At 38.7% G+C, this 19,756-nt stretch overlaps 1 protein-coding gene across 2 annotated transcripts; it reads left to right on the top strand.

The window, feature by feature from the left end:
- The first annotated feature begins 3,479 nt into the window (after positions 1 to 3,479).
- On the top strand, positions 3,480 to 18,752 carry LOC149847734 (phosphatidylinositol 3,4,5-trisphosphate 3-phosphatase and protein-tyrosine-phosphatase PTEN2A-like). Of its 2 annotated transcripts, none has more exons than XM_089997913.1 (13): positions 3,480 to 3,589; positions 4,216 to 4,728; positions 5,069 to 5,170; positions 5,263 to 5,319; positions 7,057 to 7,122; positions 8,911 to 9,087; positions 9,279 to 9,365; positions 9,462 to 9,526; positions 9,647 to 9,723; positions 15,950 to 15,996; positions 17,268 to 17,398; positions 17,578 to 17,647; positions 18,080 to 18,752. In XM_089997913.1, exons 2-13 carry the CDS (start codon positions 4,309 to 4,311, stop codon positions 18,614 to 18,616), a joined length of 1,836 nt encoding a protein of 611 aa, XP_089854039.1. In that variant the 5' UTR covers positions 3,480 to 3,589; positions 4,216 to 4,308; the 3' UTR covers positions 18,617 to 18,752. The 2 variants fall into 2 exon arrangements, with proteins under 2 accessions (XP_089854039.1, XP_089854109.1); XM_089997983.1 differs by having other exon boundaries at positions 3,492 to 3,589; positions 4,269 to 4,728.
- The last annotated feature ends 1,004 nt before the right edge of the window (positions 18,753 to 19,756 follow it).

Genomic DNA, 19,756 nt, shown 5'->3' with positions numbered 1-19,756 from the left:
AGCACCAGATATGCATTCTTGAAACGTGAGAAATGGTCGAACAGAACTTGATTAAATGATGTTTCACTTCAGATGTGGGAAGCCAGAATGTTTTAGCTACTTACCGGCATTTCTCAACCTGCCTATGCCCAAGTAACATTGTACTTCAAGCTGATGGCATCGAAGTCTCCTACTAGTTAGGGGACCACTTCACACTTTTGGCTTTTCATTGATTCATTTTGGATTCTCTCTTTGTACTTCAGATAAAGCTGGAAATGGAAGTCTTGTTTGCCATAAATTTTATGAAAAAAAATCATATGAAAATTATTCCTTCCTGCCTGTAAAATTATGAAAAAATTCTCCCCAGAATCTCCTCTGAATTTTTTCTTGTTAATCCAAAAAAAAAATTTAATTTTCTATTCAGGCAGCATGACATGATCGACCTCGGTCTGTCTCTATTTAATGTAAGATCAGGGTATGGATACTCGCAAGTTTATTCCCCTGGCCATCATGGTCTTCTAAACGCAAGCCAAATAGCCAATGAATCACCTTCATAATTTGAACCAAAGATATTTTCCTATTTTCCTTTTTAATGATCAGGAACCCACCAGGATCAAACCCTAATCGGCCTTGCCCTTTACTGGTAAACCCTGGGAGAGTGGACCGGCCTCGCAGTGTTGCTCCATGCCTGGAGCGGGTTTGACCATGGGTAGTGTTTCCAAATAGTTATTTTATGCCATCTAAGTGGCAAAAATTTCTCTTCCAGATTCGTCATTTTCGGTAGACACCTAGGTTCCTACTACAGCCGGCAGCATGATGGAACTTAACATTTGCTTTCTATATTGATTCAGCACATCACTACCATTTGAAGAAGACATCAAACCCAGGTCTCTCTCTCTCTCTCTCTCTCTCTCTCTCTCTCTCTCCTTGTAAATGGCCATGAACCAAGGGAATTGAGCCCTTAATTTGCCCCACCTTACGGTGATATTTCCCACAAGAGCGAGCATATTTTTGCAACGGTTAAATCCTTAAGGAAAATATACTAAATGAGTGCACAAATGTCGTTGTAGTTCATCTTCTGCAAGCAATGGCTTCATATATTTGTAGATGCAGCAGAGTCAACAGTAGAGTTGCAGACAATCGAAGAAACCTTTCCAGATGGTCACAAACTAGCAAAGTTGTGAATCTGTTGAAGATGGCAATACAGACATTAATATTGTGAAAGAAGCAAGTCTTCGAACAGCCAAGGCCCTAAGCACATTTTTCCAAGCGGTTGACCTTCCAGAAGACTCAGCAAGTTAGTTTTAGCAAAAAAAAAAATCAAAGTATTCAATTTTCTTTTTACGCTCTAATTTCTTTAAATCTCTCTTAGATGTCCTGTACCAAGCTCATGGATTTGAAAGTTCAGTCTAACAGAACTTTGTTGTTCTACATGCACAACCATTGTTTTTTTCCTGCAGCATTTGTTAGAAGAAAAACTACTTGCTATTTACTACCTCATTCATCAAACACTTCCGACTCCCTATTACTTCAGTCAGAGTAACAGGCTCCGAACCCTCACAAACTGCTGCTAGCTTTACATGCACATGAGCCTTGGTTCTGGCGGTTGTATACATGCAGAGCACGGTATGAGCACTATTATTATGTCATCTACTGCAACTATAATGTACAACATTGTTTGAGATGCTCCCCATGCCATATAGAATACATATTTAGACATGCACTTTATCAACTTTTGTTAAGCAGTTGTGTACGAGGTGGTGTACATGGCCGATGAAATGATTCAGCACATGTAAAAATGTTAGTGCGCAACCTTTGACAGTTAGGCTGGTTACACTGGTCTGTCTAGCACATCGCGGGTTTGAAAAAAAAATGTGCTTGTGATACTGGGAACCCTCTAAGTTGAATGGTAACGACATTGACGGGTACGTGCTTGACTTATTTAAATGGTTCTGGAGCTCCACCAAAGAAGATTCGACTACATTGTTCAAAGAGTTTTGTCGACTCCTGCATGCCTTGAATCAATCCCTCACCGTTCTCATTCCTAAGTAGAGATGGCCGTGGACAGGGAGAAAACGGGGCCCCGCCCCGCCTCGCCTCGTTTGTACCGAGGATGGAGAACATGAAACGGAGATGAAGGCGGGCTTAAAATCAAATCAACGATAGCAAATGCCAGGTATTCACATTTAACTCAAACTTTTGTTGTTCTTTGGCAACTGAAATCATTTTTTGCTGCACTTCAAAGTCTACCACTAAGTATCTCAGATTGCCAAGTGACACAAATCGGGTTAATGTGCCCTGTTGGCATCCCTTAGATCGCATTCGAGTTCTCGGTTACAGGGCTTGTTTTGTTCTTTCTTAACATGAGGAGGAAGCAAGCCATGACTCAACCTGATGGTACAACACTCTGATATGCATCCCTGATCAACCGCTGAAGATATGCTACCAATGACCATGCAAGTTGAACCGGTGCATAATCCAAAATCGAAAAGGAGGCAGAACCTTGGTGCTTAAGATTACTTGGACAACATTATAAAGCTTATTAAAGAGCAAAAGTGTCAAGTAAACAGTAAACTTTTAGACTATCAAACTTGCAGTGTCCTTCAACTTGAATGTCTTAAGCTGAACCACCTGCCCAAGTTGGAGAAGTCCTTTTTGAGCCATGTTTGATTGGTTAAGTGCAAACTTTTGAACTGAAGATCCTTCACACACAGCTTGGACCAAGAGCTGGGTACATCTACAGATATAATTCCGATTAGCTGTGACTAAAAGCTTAGTCAGATTTGTACTGAATAGGGTCACTTGTCAAAGATCACCATTAAAAATATGAGAAAGAGGTAGAAAGGAAATACAAAAGGATTTGTTTTTCTTCTTTTTTGCATGTCATGGAATCGTGTTGTTATAAAAGGCAACTTCAAATAAAAGAGAAATTACCATGAATCTTGGGCATTATGGGTACGGCCCTAAGGCCCATTTGGAAGCGTCGGTAATTTGTCGCGATATATAAAAGATGCTCCCATATTTATTACTTATGTAAATAATTGAGGTTTGGTCATATAGAAAATTCCATTTATGTGCCAAACTTTTGGCTGTAATTCAAAAAACGTGTTAGACTTTTCTAAAATTCTAGATATCGGCCAAACATTCCCTCAAAACAGTCTAGAAACCTCAGGTCAAATTTATCATTGGAAAACGTAATTCTTTTTTAGTTCCCTGCATTGTCCTTTGAAAATTGAAAAATACTCATTCATTCTAAAAAAAAAAGTGTAAACAGTTCGAACTCTTAATGATGAAGGTTACTATTGTAATTTGTCTTGTTATTTAACTTGAGTTAAAGGTTAATAATAATAAACCCAGGCTCTTGTTTGGCAGTTTTCAGATAAACACAGAGCCATATTTAAAATTTCAAAAACGTAGGCTAATATTTGGAATTGAGTCTAAAAGGTAGGGCTCCAACTGAAATTTTCCCTAAATACCACACCGTCTTCTTCTACGAGTTAAACGAGAAGCGAAGAGCAAAGAAAACTATATACGCTGCTCCTCTCATTCAAGCAGTACGGAAAGATAGTTGGGACGAGATTCCAACGCCACGGCCATCGAAAAATCTCGGGTACGGATTCCTCCGCCGTCTTCATCGTATTCCTTTGCCATATCGGAATCGGATCTGGTTTCATGCGTTGAAATTGCTCTGGGGATCATCCTTTGGATCCCTTTTTTGTGCGGAACTCATTGCGAGATCACCATCTCCGCAATTTCCGCACTCTGGAGCGTTACCCATTTCATTTCGGCATTCCGCGACGCGATTCTTGAACAAATCGCCTTGTTGGTTGCTAAAATATGCTCGTTTCCAACGATATTTTGCTACCCATAGTGAAATTTGGGTCGCCAAAGGTTTCGTTTAACGGGGCGTTTATCGTTGGATCCTTTTTTATGATTTAGTTGTGAACAGTGGAAGTTTCTCGATCCTTTTGAGCCTCTTTGTTAACTGATGGGGCAAATGGTCGATTTTCTTAACCATGTTGAATTCACCAAATTGGTTTTCCAAACAGTTGTGATATCGCTAACTGTTACTCGTATAAGATGAGCAGAACTCCAAAGCTACTGAAAGATTCGTATTTTCAGCGTGTGTTCATTATTCTCCAAACCCATGTTAGTTATTGCATTAGATGAGAAGATAATTCTTGCTCGATTCCTTTTCCTTTTCCCGCTGAAATGTTCGATTTCTTTTTCGTTTAGTGTATAGCACTATCATCCTGCTGGTTCGTCATTAGTGCATGGATTTGTGGCAGATACACTAGTGTATGAGGAGAAACTGAGCTGGATAGGCTAATGGATTCTGGATTATCTAGCACTGCATCTTCTCTTTCTGAAGCGGCTAAAGTTGAACATAGCCCTAGTGTGCCCAGCCAAGATAGGCCTGCTCAAGAAGGATCTCCGAAACTGTCTGCCTCTACTATATCGTCGTGGGCCAAAAACCTCAAGATTCCTCACTTCTCGATTCAAGAAGATTCGGAGTCTGGCACTTCTGCAAAATCAACAATTTCTCGTTTTGCATCTGGATTTGCGTTGCGGACGTCACCAAGAAGTCCTAATGCTGACGAGACTACTGCCGAGGGCAACCCAACAGCTGCGCAATCCAGTGTTCTGGGAACGTTCACAAAAGGCTTAGTTGATTCCTCTAAAAACGCTGTGAAAGCCGTCCAGACCAAGGCACGACATATGGTCTCTCAGAATAAGCGAAGATATCAGGTGGGTTTTCTTTGAGTACGTGCTTCGGTTGAGGCTTTTCTGTTGAAGCCATATCTACATGCCTATCTAAGCTGCTATTCTATACGTTAGAAACATATCATTTATTCTTTCCTTCACCTCTTTATGTCATGTTCTTCCTCTTTTTTCCTTTTTAGTAGCATACTTCTTCTTCTAAAGTAGGCAACTAACTCATTATCATATACATATCCCCAGGTTTTCTTTAACTTTTTCCTTTGCCTGTGTCATAGGATGCTACTTTTTCGATGGGCATGATAGGCTGTTACTGGTTTATTATTTTATGCATGTTTTGTAACAATTGCTTTCCAATGTGTTTTTATAGGAAGGTGGGTTTGATTTGGATATGACATATATTACTGAGAATATCATTGCCATGGGATTTCCTGCTGGTGATATAAGCTCTGGCATTTTTAGTTATGTTGAGGTGGGTAACTTGGTAAAGCTGATAGGTCAATTTTTAGTTATTGAGCTATTTGCAGAAATTCTTACTGGAAATTAGTTTGGCACTTACTGTAGGGCTTCTACCGGAACCATATGGAAGAAGTGATCAAATTTTTTGAGACTCATCACAAGGTAAAGGATTGTATTTCGTTGAGCATGTGTTCAGTTGTATCATCTAAAAAAACTTGTTAGTAGTTGGAGGAGGTATACCTATATATGTCTTTGTTTATCATTTTTCTGCCAATCCTTTGTTGTTAGGCAACAAGTATTTTCAACCTTACATGTGCATGATACTCCAAAGAGATGAATGATGTTTGATGATATAGTGGGTGAAGTTTACCAGTAACACACCCTAAGGTTGTATTGATGTAATAAACAAAAGCCCGTTTGCATGACACTGATTGGTGAAAACAATGGTGGGGCATAAAACCAAGTTCAGGCATTCGTTTGGATGCCATAGAGCATGGTTTTCATAAAACCAGGATTTAATCAAAACCTGATTTATGAAGAAAAAAAAAACAAACCACCCAGGGTTTTCATTTTGAAATAGTTGGTTTATCGGAACTGGGCTTTCACCTCCTCATGCTCCCCCTCATGTTCAACCATCCCGCCTCCTTTCCATCATGCATCAGGTTGTCCAGCCATTTCGGCTTATGGCTGGCTCAAAACCTTTGTCCCCCCACCCCCTCTCCTGGAAAATAGCCTTTTTGGGAAAACTCTTTTTGTCCTGCTATTTTTTTGGTTGGTGGCTGGCTGGAAAGGTGTCAGGATGGTACCAGCCAGCTATTTTCCGGCCAGCGGCTGACCGAAAATGTTTTTTTTTTCTCTTAAAACCCTGTTTTCTCCAGCCATCTTCCAGCAGGTTTTTCCCCTTGTCATCCAAACAAGGCCTAAAGCATTATCCCTTCCATTCAACACGCTGATCCCAGCTCTATTGATTGGTCTTAGCAAGATATGACTTATTTGAAATTATTTGATAAAGCAGATCAGTAAATGATGCATCTGCCGAGGTCAATATTAAGTATTAGAATCTCTCGCTGTGAATAAAAAATAACACCAAACAGCATTATTTATATTTTCAAACTTCAATCCAGTATTGCCTTTCAGTTGGATCTGATATTTCAAATTCAGTTGATCCCATGGATAATAGATATTTGGTATTCTCCTAGACTGCTCTTTGCTTGACATCCTTTGCATGTAAATGCACTTGCCTCCTCATTGCAACTTTTATGTTAGTCACTGCTTTTCCCTCCACACCATTCAGCCACTGACAATACATAAGTTGGAATTTTAACTTCATCACTAGAAGCATCTATTCTGCAGGAATATTTTGCAAGTAATCTTATTGTTGAGCTTATTGCACTCTTTATCAAAAAGAGTCACAGAAACAGACTCTGATAGATAAAGTTCGAAAAACATGGGCCTTCAGCCCTTATCCATAACTGGAACTCTTCCTTTTATTGCTAAAACCTCATGTTTTGCGTTCTAAAATTCTTGAATTTTATGATAACCACAAGAGTAAGTTTATCATAAATAAAAACTCTAAAAAACATGTCATTTTTTATATGGAACATATCATGATGTTGCTAATCAAATGAAGCTGGATACATAAATTTTTAGTAGATATGTGTTTTGAGGCATTCAAATACATTCATTTAAATTTTGGTAAGAAATCATTTTTTTTCACAAACCTTTATTTATGCTGTGTTATCAAACAATTTAAGTTGTCAAAGAAGCCTGCAATCATATTAATACTGGTAGTTGAATTTCTCATTCTATGGTTCTCTATTGTTTTTTTGTAATATAATGACACTTTTGCTGGAGTTCTAGTGCTTTGCATCGGTTACTCAGTTAACATTCAATTGGCAGGGGAAGTATAAAGTATATAATCTTTGTTCAGAAAGGTTGTATGATGCATCACTGTTTGAGGGAAAGGTACACACTTTTTAAATGTTTTAATTTGTATATCCATAATTTGCATGTAATCAATGTTTCTTGCGACTATTTCTAATGTATTACTTGTTTCATTGTTTGCTATTAATGTTGAGACCATTATCACTTGATGTGCTTAAGGATATGCCACATTGCATTATATCACTGACAAATGGTGTTTGTAATGTGAACCTATGTGGTTAAATCCACCATAAATGAAATATAAAAGAATTTTTACATGACTAAAGCAGCAAAGCTTGACAACATACTATTTTCTAGTACTTTGTGTGCAATGCTGTTGGATTTTTGTGTTCCAACTCTCTGTATTGAACTCCTTAAAATTCTGACTAAGTTGTCAAGTCTCTTTATGCATGCCTTAAGTTTTCACTTATGATGGGGATTTTGATGGTTCCAGTAACTGAACAGGAGCTAGTTAATCAGTTTTCAGGTAAATGTCTTAGATACGATGTTGGTTGGAGTGACTTCTCACCACAGTGTTTTACCTCTAAATTTACATGAATATGTAGCTATATTAGAGCAATATTAATGGTGCAAATTGCTTGATGAGTAGCATTCCATACTTGTGTCATGAACTGGTGATAGTAGTAGGCCTGAGATTTTGGCCTAAACAATTAGGTTTAGTCCATCTTCTCATAAAGTGCTATAACTTGGTCCATCAGCAAAGATAGGCCTATAACCTAGTTGAAAACAACCCACTGATCAGATTCGGTGTTATTTCTTCCAATATTTTTTGCTTTTCTGTTATACAATGTGTATATGCACATACATACATATATGTACCTATATATGTATATCTGTGTATTCATGTGTGTGTGTGTGGATGTATGGTTGTCGCTAAGTTTGAACTCATTGTATAATGTTAGGATTGAGTGTGTATGTGTGTGCAGGTGCATATCACATTGTTACTTTATGGGTATACTAGGACTCTTTTTTTCTGAGGGAAAAGTAGAAGTGAATAAAAAAAGTAACAAAGGATAGTTTAAGAATCTTAGTTTGATAAAAGTAACTTTTTGACTCTACGTGTAGCTTGGAATTTTATGTTACATGAACATTCCTAACATTAATACAAAGGGTTTAATCTGAAATAACCCCCTCTGCCCCACGCACTCCCCCAAAGTCATAGGGCCAATCTTCAGGAAGGATGATGGTTAGTTGCATTACATGATGGACTGCTTTTCCTAGTTACTCACCTACTCGGTTCATGTCTGGCTGGAGTGAAATGACCTAGCATGATACAACTGGCTCAGACAAGCAGTACGGATTGGCAATTAGTCATGGTCTGGTCTGGATGTAGGTGTAGCATAATCTGATCTTATTGGATTTGGCCTTCTAAGTGGACTTGAGTGGAGAACTCCTGAAAGAAGTCACATCTTGTTAGCTTTCTAACCTTATCAGATATAAACTGGTCAGATTCATATCCTAGCTGTCGATCCTTAATTAGTTCGTGTTTGAGAACCCATTTAAGCTAACTGGATCTCTTGCGGGTCTATCAAACCTGACTTAGTAGACTTGGATCTGCTAGATGTCTGATTGTTGTTTAAATCAGCAGAAAGTACCATGACTGTGCTGGTTCTAAGTTCCTTGTGTTGGTTCAAGTCAGGTGCCCAGCCTGTATATTTTAGTTGTTTTCCATTTCTTACCACCGTTGGAGCTTCTGTCATATTTAATGGGGAGGCCAGTCTATATGCTGAGCTGCTATCTTATTTGCTTCTTCATTTGATAATGACATAAAGTACCTTGACATGTAATGCTTGCTTTGTTGATCACCAGGTGGCTTGTTTTCCCTTTGATGATCACAATTGTCCACCAATTCAACTTATAATCTCATTTTGCCAAAGTGCTTATGCATGGTTAAAAGAAGATATTGAAAATGTGGTTGTTGTCCACTGTAAGGCTGGTATGGCAAGGACTGGACTAATGATATCAAGCCTTCTTCTGTACCTTAAGGTCAGATTTTTTCTTAAACATGCAGGGAGATTTAATGTTTATAGCATGACAATTTTCTTTTTCATGTTTCTATGTTTTGTTTCACTTTCATCTAGAAGTGAAGTGGGAGTTTTATACATGATGATATAAAGTGGCATGGTTTCCCTGTCCATGCTTTTGACTGGTTGGTGCTGTGATAAACTGTAATGCAGTTCTTTCCGACAGCTGAGGAGTCAATTTCCTACTATAATCAGAAACGATGTGTGGACGGGAAGGGGCTTGTTCTTCCTAGTCAGATAGTGAGTTTATCCCATCATTTAAATGGATCCTTTTTAATTTTCTCACAAGTGAAAAAAGAGCATAATTTTTGTGCTTTTTGCTTTCTATTGATACAGAGATATGTGAAATATTTTGAGCGAATCCTGACATATTTTAATGGTGAAAATCAGCCTGGGAGGAGGTAATCTATCACTAACTTTTTGTCTCCATGAAGCAGGAGTTTGTTATATTCCTTTGTATTTCAGGCTGTAAAGATGCCTGTCATCATTGCTTTGGCTAATGCATTTTCTGATGTATGTAGGTGCATCCTTAGGGGATTTCGTCTTCACAGGTGCCCTTACTGGATTAGGCCCTCCATAACAATCTCTGATCATAATGGTATTCTTCATCCTTTTTTTTCCTTCACAAATATTGTTCCATCTCATGTTTTTTATTAATATAGATGCTGCCATACATGGGAAAGTGTTTTTTTTTAACTGAAGAGTGGGTGAAACTTATTGACCCCGGCTATCTCATTCACTTTAAATGAGTTACCATTTTTGTGTTGTGAGACATCAAATATAATGGTTGATTTCTCCTTAAATTTTCTGACAAACAATTTTTGTCACGGTCATTTACTAGCCATCTGACATGGACTCATAAGATAGGAGAGGAATACTCAACTGTTTTGCTGCTTTTCTGTTTCCAAAATAGTAATTTCTTTGGTGCTTTTAGTACAACCACTAGTCTGCTATCTCCAGGGACCTTTTATAGCTTGAACTTACAACTTCTGAGGTTGTAGACCAAAAAAATCTAACCTTTAGTCTGCTGACAATCTGAGATCTACTCTTGCTGGTTTTGTTTTATTCTAATGCATAATATATTGCTCTACATTGAGTACACAAATATTTTCATCGGCAACTTTTATTTGCCTCTTTGAGATCTCATATAGTATTGATCCTTGATGGCCAATCTCACTCATAACATTAGTTTCGGAAGCACATATTCGAACAATTTAGTTTCAATAATCATAACAGAAAGTGCTTAGTCATACAAGCAACATGTAGTAAAAAGGTTCATACCACCCTCATTGTAAACATTGAAAAAGAATCCCAATATTATATTGAAGAGGATTTTCCAATTCGTAAAAAATAATGAAAAGAGATGAAATACAGAAGAGAAAATGAAGATTGTTTGAAATATTGGTGTTACAATTTGGTTGGAATCTGGAACAGTAGGTCATCTGCAATATCTCACATCCTCCTGTGCTTTTGGTCTCATGTAGCTATAACTCAACGTCTTTTCTCAGATTAGATGTGGAAGCATCCTTCCCAAATCTGAACCCACTATGGTTTTACCAAGACAGCATTGAGTTGGAGGTTCATCTTTAGGGTGTGTTTGACACAGAGGCAGCATCCCGCCCGAGGACAAAGCAGACCCTGCAGCGGGGACATCCTGCCTTTGATATGCAGGACAAAGCGGTCCATGCACGGGGCATTTTGGCAGGATGTGCCAGTCCCCATGGGGTGTGACTGGTGAGTTCTGTACAAACGCCGCCCGGCTTGTCCGGCAATCAAATGCTCCTTTAGAATTCTACTATGATCTGTGTAATGAAGAATGCGAAAATACGAATTATAAGAGAACTCTTAAAAGAGTTTAACAAAGAGCCAAGTAGCACAAGCACATAATATGCATAATACACAAACCCACTAAGGGGCAAATGCCAAAAGGCAAAGAAAAATATTATTGATGAGTGAAAAAAAGAGAGAACCAAAAGCTACAATACATGAGGGAGAGCCCCTCAATTTATAGAAGAAAAGGAGCACTTGAGAGGGAGCCATTGGGGGGGGCACCCTTATAATCGTTGGGGTGCCCCAATGGTCATATTAATGACCGTTGGGGACCCCAACGATTATAAGGGTGGGCTCCCCCAATGGTCCCAATACAATGAAAATAAAAAAGAAAAGAGAAAAAAGAATACAAAAAAAATAAGAAAAGAAAATCCTAAGAAAAATAAAAATGTACAGCAAAATTACCAAAATACCCCTATCGGGTATTTTGATATAAATACAACAACAACAACTATGCCTTCATCCACAAAAAAATGGGGTTGGCGATATGAACCAAAAAAGAAAATCATTTTGGGTCTTCCACATGAATCCTTCTCCTCCAATCATTTCTATCTAATGCCATGTCCTCGGTGAGGTTCAAAGCATTCATATCCTTTCTTATCATCTCCATCCAAGCCTTCTTAGGCCTACCCCGACCTCTTTTAACTAATATATTATCCCATTTCTCCATCCTTCTAACTGGAGCATCATTAGGCCTTCGCCGAATATGTCCAAACCACCGTAAACGATTCTCTCTCATCTTATTTTCAATGGATGCAACGCCTACCTTATTACGTATCACCCCGTTTCGAATCTTATCTTTTATTGTATTTCCACACATCCATCTAAGCATACGCATCTCAGCTACACTCATTTTTTGAATATGATGTCTCTTGGCAGCCCAACATTCCGTACCATATAGTAAAGCGGGCCTAATTGTCGTCCTATAAAACTTTTCCTTCAACCGCAATGGCATTCTACTATTGCACAACACTCCAGTTGCACTTTTCCATTTCATCCACCCAACCTTTATCCTATGATTTACATTTCCATCAATTTCTCCATTCTTTTGAATGATAGATCCCAAATATTTGAAACAATCATCCACCGGTATTTCCTGCTCACCAAGCTTCACTACACTCCCATCACTACTTAGTTGCTTACTAAATCAACATTCCATATATTCTGTCTTTCTCTTACTCAACTTAAAACCTCTGCCTTCCAATGTCTGTCTCCATAATTCTAACTTAGCATTAACCCCAGCTCTAGTCTCATCAATCAAAACAATATCATCAACAAACAACATACACAATGGCACATTTTCTTGAATTGATCTCGTAAGCTCATCCATCACTATAGCAAATAGGAAAGGGCTTAATGCAGATCCTTGATGTAACCTAACCGTTATAGGAAAATTGGTTGTCACCCCTCCACAAGTGCGGACATTGGTTACTACTCCATCGTACATATCTTTAATTATACTAATGTACTTGAGAGAAACGTCTTTCTTCATCATTGACCACCAGAGAACATCCCTAGGTACTCTATCGTATGCCTTCTCCAAATCAATAAAAACCATATGCAACTCTTTGTTCCTCTCTCTATATCTCTCAATAAGTTGTCTAAGAAGATGTATAGCTTCCATAGTTGATCTTTCAGGCATAAAGCCAAATTGATTCTCCGATATCATGACAACATTCCTCAACCTATACTCAATCACCCTCTCCTTAAGTTTCATAGTATGACTCATGAGTTTTATACCACGATAGTTTGTGCAATCTTGTATATCACCCTTATTCTTATATAGGGGCACCAACGTACTCTTCCTCCACTCATTAGGCATCTTATTTGTCCGTCAAATCTTATTAAAAAGATTTGTCAACCATTCTAAGCCTTCCTCACCCAAGCATTTTCAAGCCTCGATAGGTATACCATCAGGGCCAACTGCTTTTCTTGGTTTCATTTTCTTCAAAGCCTCTGCAATTTCTTTCTTTTGAATCTTGCGCATGAAGTCACGATTCATCTCATGAAAAGGAATGTAGAAGTCTCCAAGATCCTGAGCATGACTTCCATTAAAAAGCTTATCAAAATAATATTTTCATCTCTCCTTAATCTCCTCATCTTTAACTAAAACCCTTTGCGTTTCATCTTTGATACATCTAATCATACCCAAATCCCTCGATTTTCTGTCTCTCCTCTTTGCAAGCCTGTAAATATCCTTCTCGCCCTCTTTGGTATCCAACTTGTCATAAACCTCTTTATAGACCTTATCCCTCGCGTTTCACACTACTTTTTTTAGCTTCCTTCTTTGCTAACATATACTTCTCCAAATTCTCATTACCACAACTCTTACTTAGATTCCTATAACACTCTCTTTTAACCTTAATAGCTAATTTGACATCCTCGTTCCACCATGATGTGTCCTTACCTAGCGGTGCACCACCTTTATACTCACCCAATACCTCCTTAACCACCTTTCTCATGCAACCCGCTATCTTATTTCACATTGATTTTAAATCCTCCTCGGTACACCAATCAGATTCCTTAACTACCTGCTCTACAAACATTCCTTGTTTAGCTCCTTTTAGTGTCCACCACTTAATTCTAGGATCTATCCTATGTCTATCCCTTTTGCGGCATTTTCTAATTTTAAGATCTAAAATTAAGACTCTATGTTGTGTAGCTATACTTTCTCCTTGTATAACCTTACAATCGATGCAAAACCCCCTATCTTTCTTTCTAAGTAGGAAAAAATCTATTTGACTTGTATTAACCCCACTTTTAAATGTTACTAGGTGAGACTCCCTCTTCCTAAACCAAGTGTTTGCTAAGATCATATTATAGGACAAACCAAAATCTAAAATCCTTTCTCTACTTTCGTCTCTTTCTCCTATACCATAGCCTCCATGGATACTCTCAAATCCATCCTGATTAATGCCTACATGTCCATTTAGGTCACCGCCGATGAAAAGCTTTTCTCCATACGATATTCCTTGTACTACTCCATCTAAATCTTCCCAGAATTGACACTTAATGGAATCATCTAAACCTACTTGAGGTGCATAAACACTAATAATATTAATAATATCCGTACCTAATACTAATTTAATAAGCAAAATCCTATCACCCTTCCTACGGACCTCAACTACGTTATCTATAAGCTCACGACTAATAACAATCCCTACTCCATTCCTATTCCTATTTATTCTTGTATACCAAATCTTATATCCCCAAGGTTTTATCACTTTTGCTTTCTCACCTACCCATTTGGTCTCTTGTAGACATAAAATATCAATTTTTCTCCTACCCATAACATCTACTAACTCTACCAGCTTACCCGTTAAAGACTCTATGTTCCAAGTGGCTAACCTAAGTTTATGTTCTTGAACTATCTTTTTTACCCTCACCCGTCCAACAAAGTGCGGGAACCCTTGCCTATTTGACCCCATCCCCGGGCGCCGGTTTGATGCATCGCTTCTGGGCAATGTCCTGGCTACCCTTGCTCACTTATCACTGCCTCCGGGCCTATAGAGTACAGAGCGTCGCTTAGTAGGGAACGCCCCAACGAAATTCGCATATTGGTTCATATGCATAAGTTGTGACTAAGTTTTTTTTATGCTGGCTATCACTGGCCTACCGCAACCCTCCTCCTTTATCCGGGCTTGGGACCGGTAGTGTACACTAAACAATTATACACAACCTAAAAAAGTTAAACAATTAAGCATAAAAGTAAATTCAGCAAACAGGAAAACTTCAAACACATCACACCTGGGTCGAAAATCCTATTTGAGGAATTTTAACAAACACTTAGTCTGCAGTTCCAATTTTTTTTTGCAGATTTTAGTTCCTTAAACGCAGGCCTGGAGGACAAATCAAGCATACAGATTTTTCAAGGTAGAATCAGGAAGAGGGTAGAGAGACTCAAACCGTAATAGACTCTGGCACGGAAGGGATCCAGCTGAGGGGGGATGAAGTCTACAGCACCGGCGTCACACGCTGGCCAACCGAATCCACTTCACACCCCATGAACTCAGCACGCGGGTCTCACCTACGTAGAATCAGGAAGAGGCTCTTCCGGCGAGGGCACGGGGGGGTCATCACCGTGGAAGAGGGCGGTCGCTGGCGCAGGATTGCCAGGGAAGGTGAGTCTCTGGCAAGCGAGGTGCGCACTAGGGGGGGACTGGATGGCGTGCGACACTCGCTGGGTGGCCGGTGCTGAGAGAAAGCGAGGGCTCGTGGTTGTCGGAGGTCAATGGGGGCACAAGAGGAACGAGAGGGCTCGTGGTCGTCGATGGTGGCCGGTGTTGGATGGCGTGCGACAGTGGTGGCCGACGATGGGGTGGGATGAGGGTTTCCGGCGAGTGCACAAGGTGCCCGGTGTTGGATGGCGTGCGACAGTGGTGACCGACGATGGGGTGGGATGAAGGTTTCCGGCGAGGGCACAAGAGGGCCGGTGCTGGAACAAAAACCTAAGATACATAAAGAATATATATATATATATATATATATATATATATATATATATATGGACCTATATCTGTTTGACCAAAAGCCTGATGTGAATGGGATTAGCCATGATTTGACCTATATCAGGTCCTTCTTCCATCCTTAGTTGTTTGGCAGGCATGATAACTCATTTGAGCACAAAAAACATTTTATTTTCTTCAGTGTTAAATTCTCTAGTTGATGTTTTCACTTTAATTCTTCTGCAATTGTCGGAATTTTAATAGCATCCCTAGTAAGCTTGCTTTTCACTATTGTAATTGGAAAAATGTTGGAGAAGAAAGCATCATAATTGCATAATTGCTCTTAACCATGCACCAATGTGACAAATTTGATATATTGAAAGTCTCAAAGTCGTGTACATTCTGATTTTTTCAAACACTAGGGTGTTATATTAGTGTGCATAGTATTTCTCATAAGATGTCCTTCAACCTTTGACAGTTTCAAGTTAATTTGCTTTCTCGATTTTTCATTAGGATTTATTAATTTGATAATTGTAATTACGATTGCAGGTCTTCTTTTTTCCACCAAAAAGCATCCGAGGACTAAGGATATAGCGGTAAAATATTTTGACATGGATTTCTTCTCCAATCTTAAATAATTGAGATAAGTAGAGTAACATGATTTACTTCTCATATAGTGTTGTTTGTGCCAGCAAAGATCTGTGGTCAGATCAGCTTATCTCTTTTCTATATATTCATGATATGCTGGAGAAGTTTAACCTTTCTTACTGCCTATGGGTGATTGTACTTCCTGTAGCTGTAGGACTGTGCCTGGGCCATTTGCTGGACTTTTGAGTGCTCAATTAGCAGTCAAAATTTTTGCAACACTTGATTCTATTGAAGGTGCGTCCTTCAACAAAGGAAGCAGAAAAAAAAATATCCAACAGAAATGTAAACAATTGCAAAACATTCCTTCTGATTATTAAAACAAGAGAGTAAAAATCAACAGGAATTCGGTAAGTCAGGGTCTTCAGTAAAATCCATTTTAGCTCAGAAATTGAAAACTGATGGCTATTACCTAAACTTTTATGTTTGTTTAGGCTTTCAGTACAGTAAGCATTTAAAAAACATGGTTCAGGTTGACAGATGCTTGTGAGCAGCCTTTTTCTATTCTTTACCTTTACAGTGTGCATCTTTTTTTCTTGTTCTTCTCTGTGTGCTTGGTTGCATAATTATTTCCAAAAAGAATTGTCTTAGATTATCCTATACAAATATAGAGAATGGAGTTTTAGAATTGACCTGATCCTTGGCCTTCCCACTGTGAGCCTGCAATCCAAGTTTTGGCTCCTGAAACTGTGATCAAGTGAAATTTTGTGTTACAGATTTTATTCAACCATAGTCACCTATGTTGTTCAAGGTAATTTCTCGGCAAGGGTTTTTCTTGGTGATGTTTTCAAAAAGTGATTTTTCTCATGAAAATCTCGGAAGCTATGAAAAATAAAAAAGATAAGAAATAATAGGTTTTATTTATAGTATTTTTCTTGCAAAAATACAAAGAAAAAATTAGAAAAGGTTTTAAAATATAAAAGAAACAAAAAGATGCTTCAAATATATATAAAAAATATGGTTTTTGAAAATCTCGGGAAAATATTGCTAGATTTTAGGTTTTGGCAATATTTTAAAAATCTCAGTAAAATATCAACTGACCTTGAAATACCAATAATATTGTGATATTATCAAAATATTGGCGATATCAGTGACTATGTATTCAACATATGTTTACATATCGCCAATATTGTGTGGTCTGTAGCATTAGCTTCAATATGACTTGTGCATCTGTGGCCATTTATGATGGGATGTCCGATTTCACACTTGTATGTTATTTCAGCCTGAAGATTTTTGGTTTAATGCTCCACGGAAAGGGATCATGGTCTTTGCTTTGCCTGGCGAGAGAGGATTAACAGAGTTGGCTGGTGACTTCAAGATCCATTTTCATGATCGTCAAGGAGATTTCTACTGGTTTGAAACTTTTCCATCATGATTCTTGTCAAGGATTTTCAATTTATTGCAGTCTTCTATTTTACTTGATATCTCTGTTCCGTTAAGTAACTTGTTCCTTCACTCTCGTTTGTAGTGGTGACTATCTTATTCTTGTCAACTATTGTGTTACTAAATAACTATTGTGCTTTTCTTTTCAGCTGGTTGAATACAACGATGATGGAAAACAGGAAAACCTTGAACACTTCTGAACTTGATGGTTTTGACAAGGTAATGTCTGTAGGAAAAAAAAGGAAAAACATGATATCTCTGGTTTTCCGTTGTATAGTACAGCGTGTCTAAAGAAGCATCTTTAAGGTCTTCAAATGTGATCTCCTATGATTTTCTTTATTTTTCTGCTGTCTTGGATTAGTTACCCTCATTTGTTTTGTCTCATCTATGACATGAATGATTTACGAGTTTGTGATGTTATTTCAATGAAGATGATAGATCTAGGGCAATCTCATAAGAGTGAAACAATGTCTTATTGAATCAAAATGCATAAATAGTCTGTAAAGCTATTGCTTTTGACACGACCAACTTTTTACCCAAGCATGTCCTGGGACAGTTAGTTTCACAGCTTCAACATTTTGATTTTCAAGGTGTGCTTTATTATATCAAGTCCATCTATGTATCCTTCTAACAATTTACACTGTTTTGCAGAGAAAACTGCCTTCTCCAGGATTTCTGGTTGAAGTTGTACTGATGGACCCTGATGCTCTTCTTCCCACACGTGCCAAAAATGAAACCAGTAACGAGGCACAAGAAGGAAAATCTGAGGTTAGTTCCACACAAGGTCCTGGAACTGGGTCGCCTCCAGTCCCAAGCCAAGGAACAGGAAGCCAAGAGAAGGATGATGTGTTCTCAGACAGTGAATCTGAAGAAGGCGGGCCACCGAAGGAAAGGCAGTCTCGATCAGTTACTGACAGTGTGGGCTCTGCTGTTACTGGGGCTTCTGGAGCTGTGGCAGCTCAGAAGGAGATGGAGAGTGTTACACATGGAATTGGACATGTTTCTGTGAGCAATGAAGTCTTAACTCCCATTTCTGCAGGTGATTCCAAGGTGGGGGATAAAGCTGGTGATGCCTCGGAGTTTGAGGCCCCAAAGATGGACTCGACGAGCATAAGTGAATTTAAGGCTATGGCTGCTGATGCTTCTGTGTTTACTTTCGGTGATGATGAAGATTATGAAAGCGAGTGACAGGTTGTCGTTGAACTTAAATTCTTCTTTTGCTTCTGTACATAGAGATTTATTTGTATTAAATTTGATTTTTGAACGATCTTGTAAACTGGGGAGGAAGAAATTGGCTTCCAGCGTTGTTGTTTAGATCTCTCAATATTTTCTCAGTCTTTGGGCTTCAGGTTTGTTTTCAGTACTCATTCGAGGAAAACCTGCTGATTCAAAGAACAGAGAGTGAATATGTTAACACGAACCGCAGGTCCCATCAGTTGTGAACTATTTTGGATTAGTGAGGCTTTAGGAGTGAAAGATGACGTTGCAGCAATGTGCTCAGAAATTTTACTTGGATCTACCTAATCCCAACGTGGCCTTAAAGTAATCAAAGCCCAATTCACTAGATTAAATCCTAATCCATGGTGGATTAAGAAGTAGACTTAAGAACCGTATCCATGATGGGTCCAGCAAATATCATCATGCATCGTCTTTATCTATGAACGTCATACACCAAACAATGACTTAGCAATTTCATGCCCTACAGGGGGCACCTAAGTGGTCAGGAAGTTAGGTGTCAGAGGCGATTATATCTTGTGTCTCATGTTTGAATCCCACAGGGGGCACACACACTAAAGCAGGCCTCCTTGACGGCGAGGGGGTGACCTCCAGGTTTTAGGTAGGGCTGGGAAACAAGCCGATCCACTCGTGGCTCGAATCATATTTGCCATGTAAAGAGCTTGTTCAAATTCGTGAAATAGGCTCGACAAGTTGAATATGAACAATAGGTATTCATCTCGGCTTGACTTGTACAAGCTCGTTGGGTAATAATAAATATATTTTACATGTAACTTTTTTGTAATCCTAAGTCTTGTGCTTTAAAAAATGTATTTTTCCGAGCTTGAACACTTCAAGCTCATCTCATTCAGCTCAATTATCAGCCCTAGTTTTTAATTGTTGGACAGGCAATCTTAGCTTGGCAGGACTTCCAGCACGTCTGGCCTTCTGACCCGGCACCGGTTTTCCCATGTAATTAAAAAAATAATAATTAGTTGAGTCAGTGCTCTCTCTCTCTCAATTTGGAGTTTAGAGAATTGAAAAATCTAATTTGCATCTTGCCGTGACAAAGTCAAACACAGGTTCAAAACCCAATGGTATAGTTGTATAACT

This window comes from Nuphar pumila, chromosome 1 (assembly GCF_984573655.1).
Source record: "Nuphar pumila chromosome 1, dmNupPumi1.hap1.1, whole genome shotgun sequence".
NCBI classification, from domain to species: Eukaryota; Viridiplantae; Streptophyta; class Magnoliopsida; order Nymphaeales; family Nymphaeaceae; genus Nuphar; species Nuphar pumila.
This window is presented reverse-complemented; position numbering and strand designations above follow the sequence as displayed.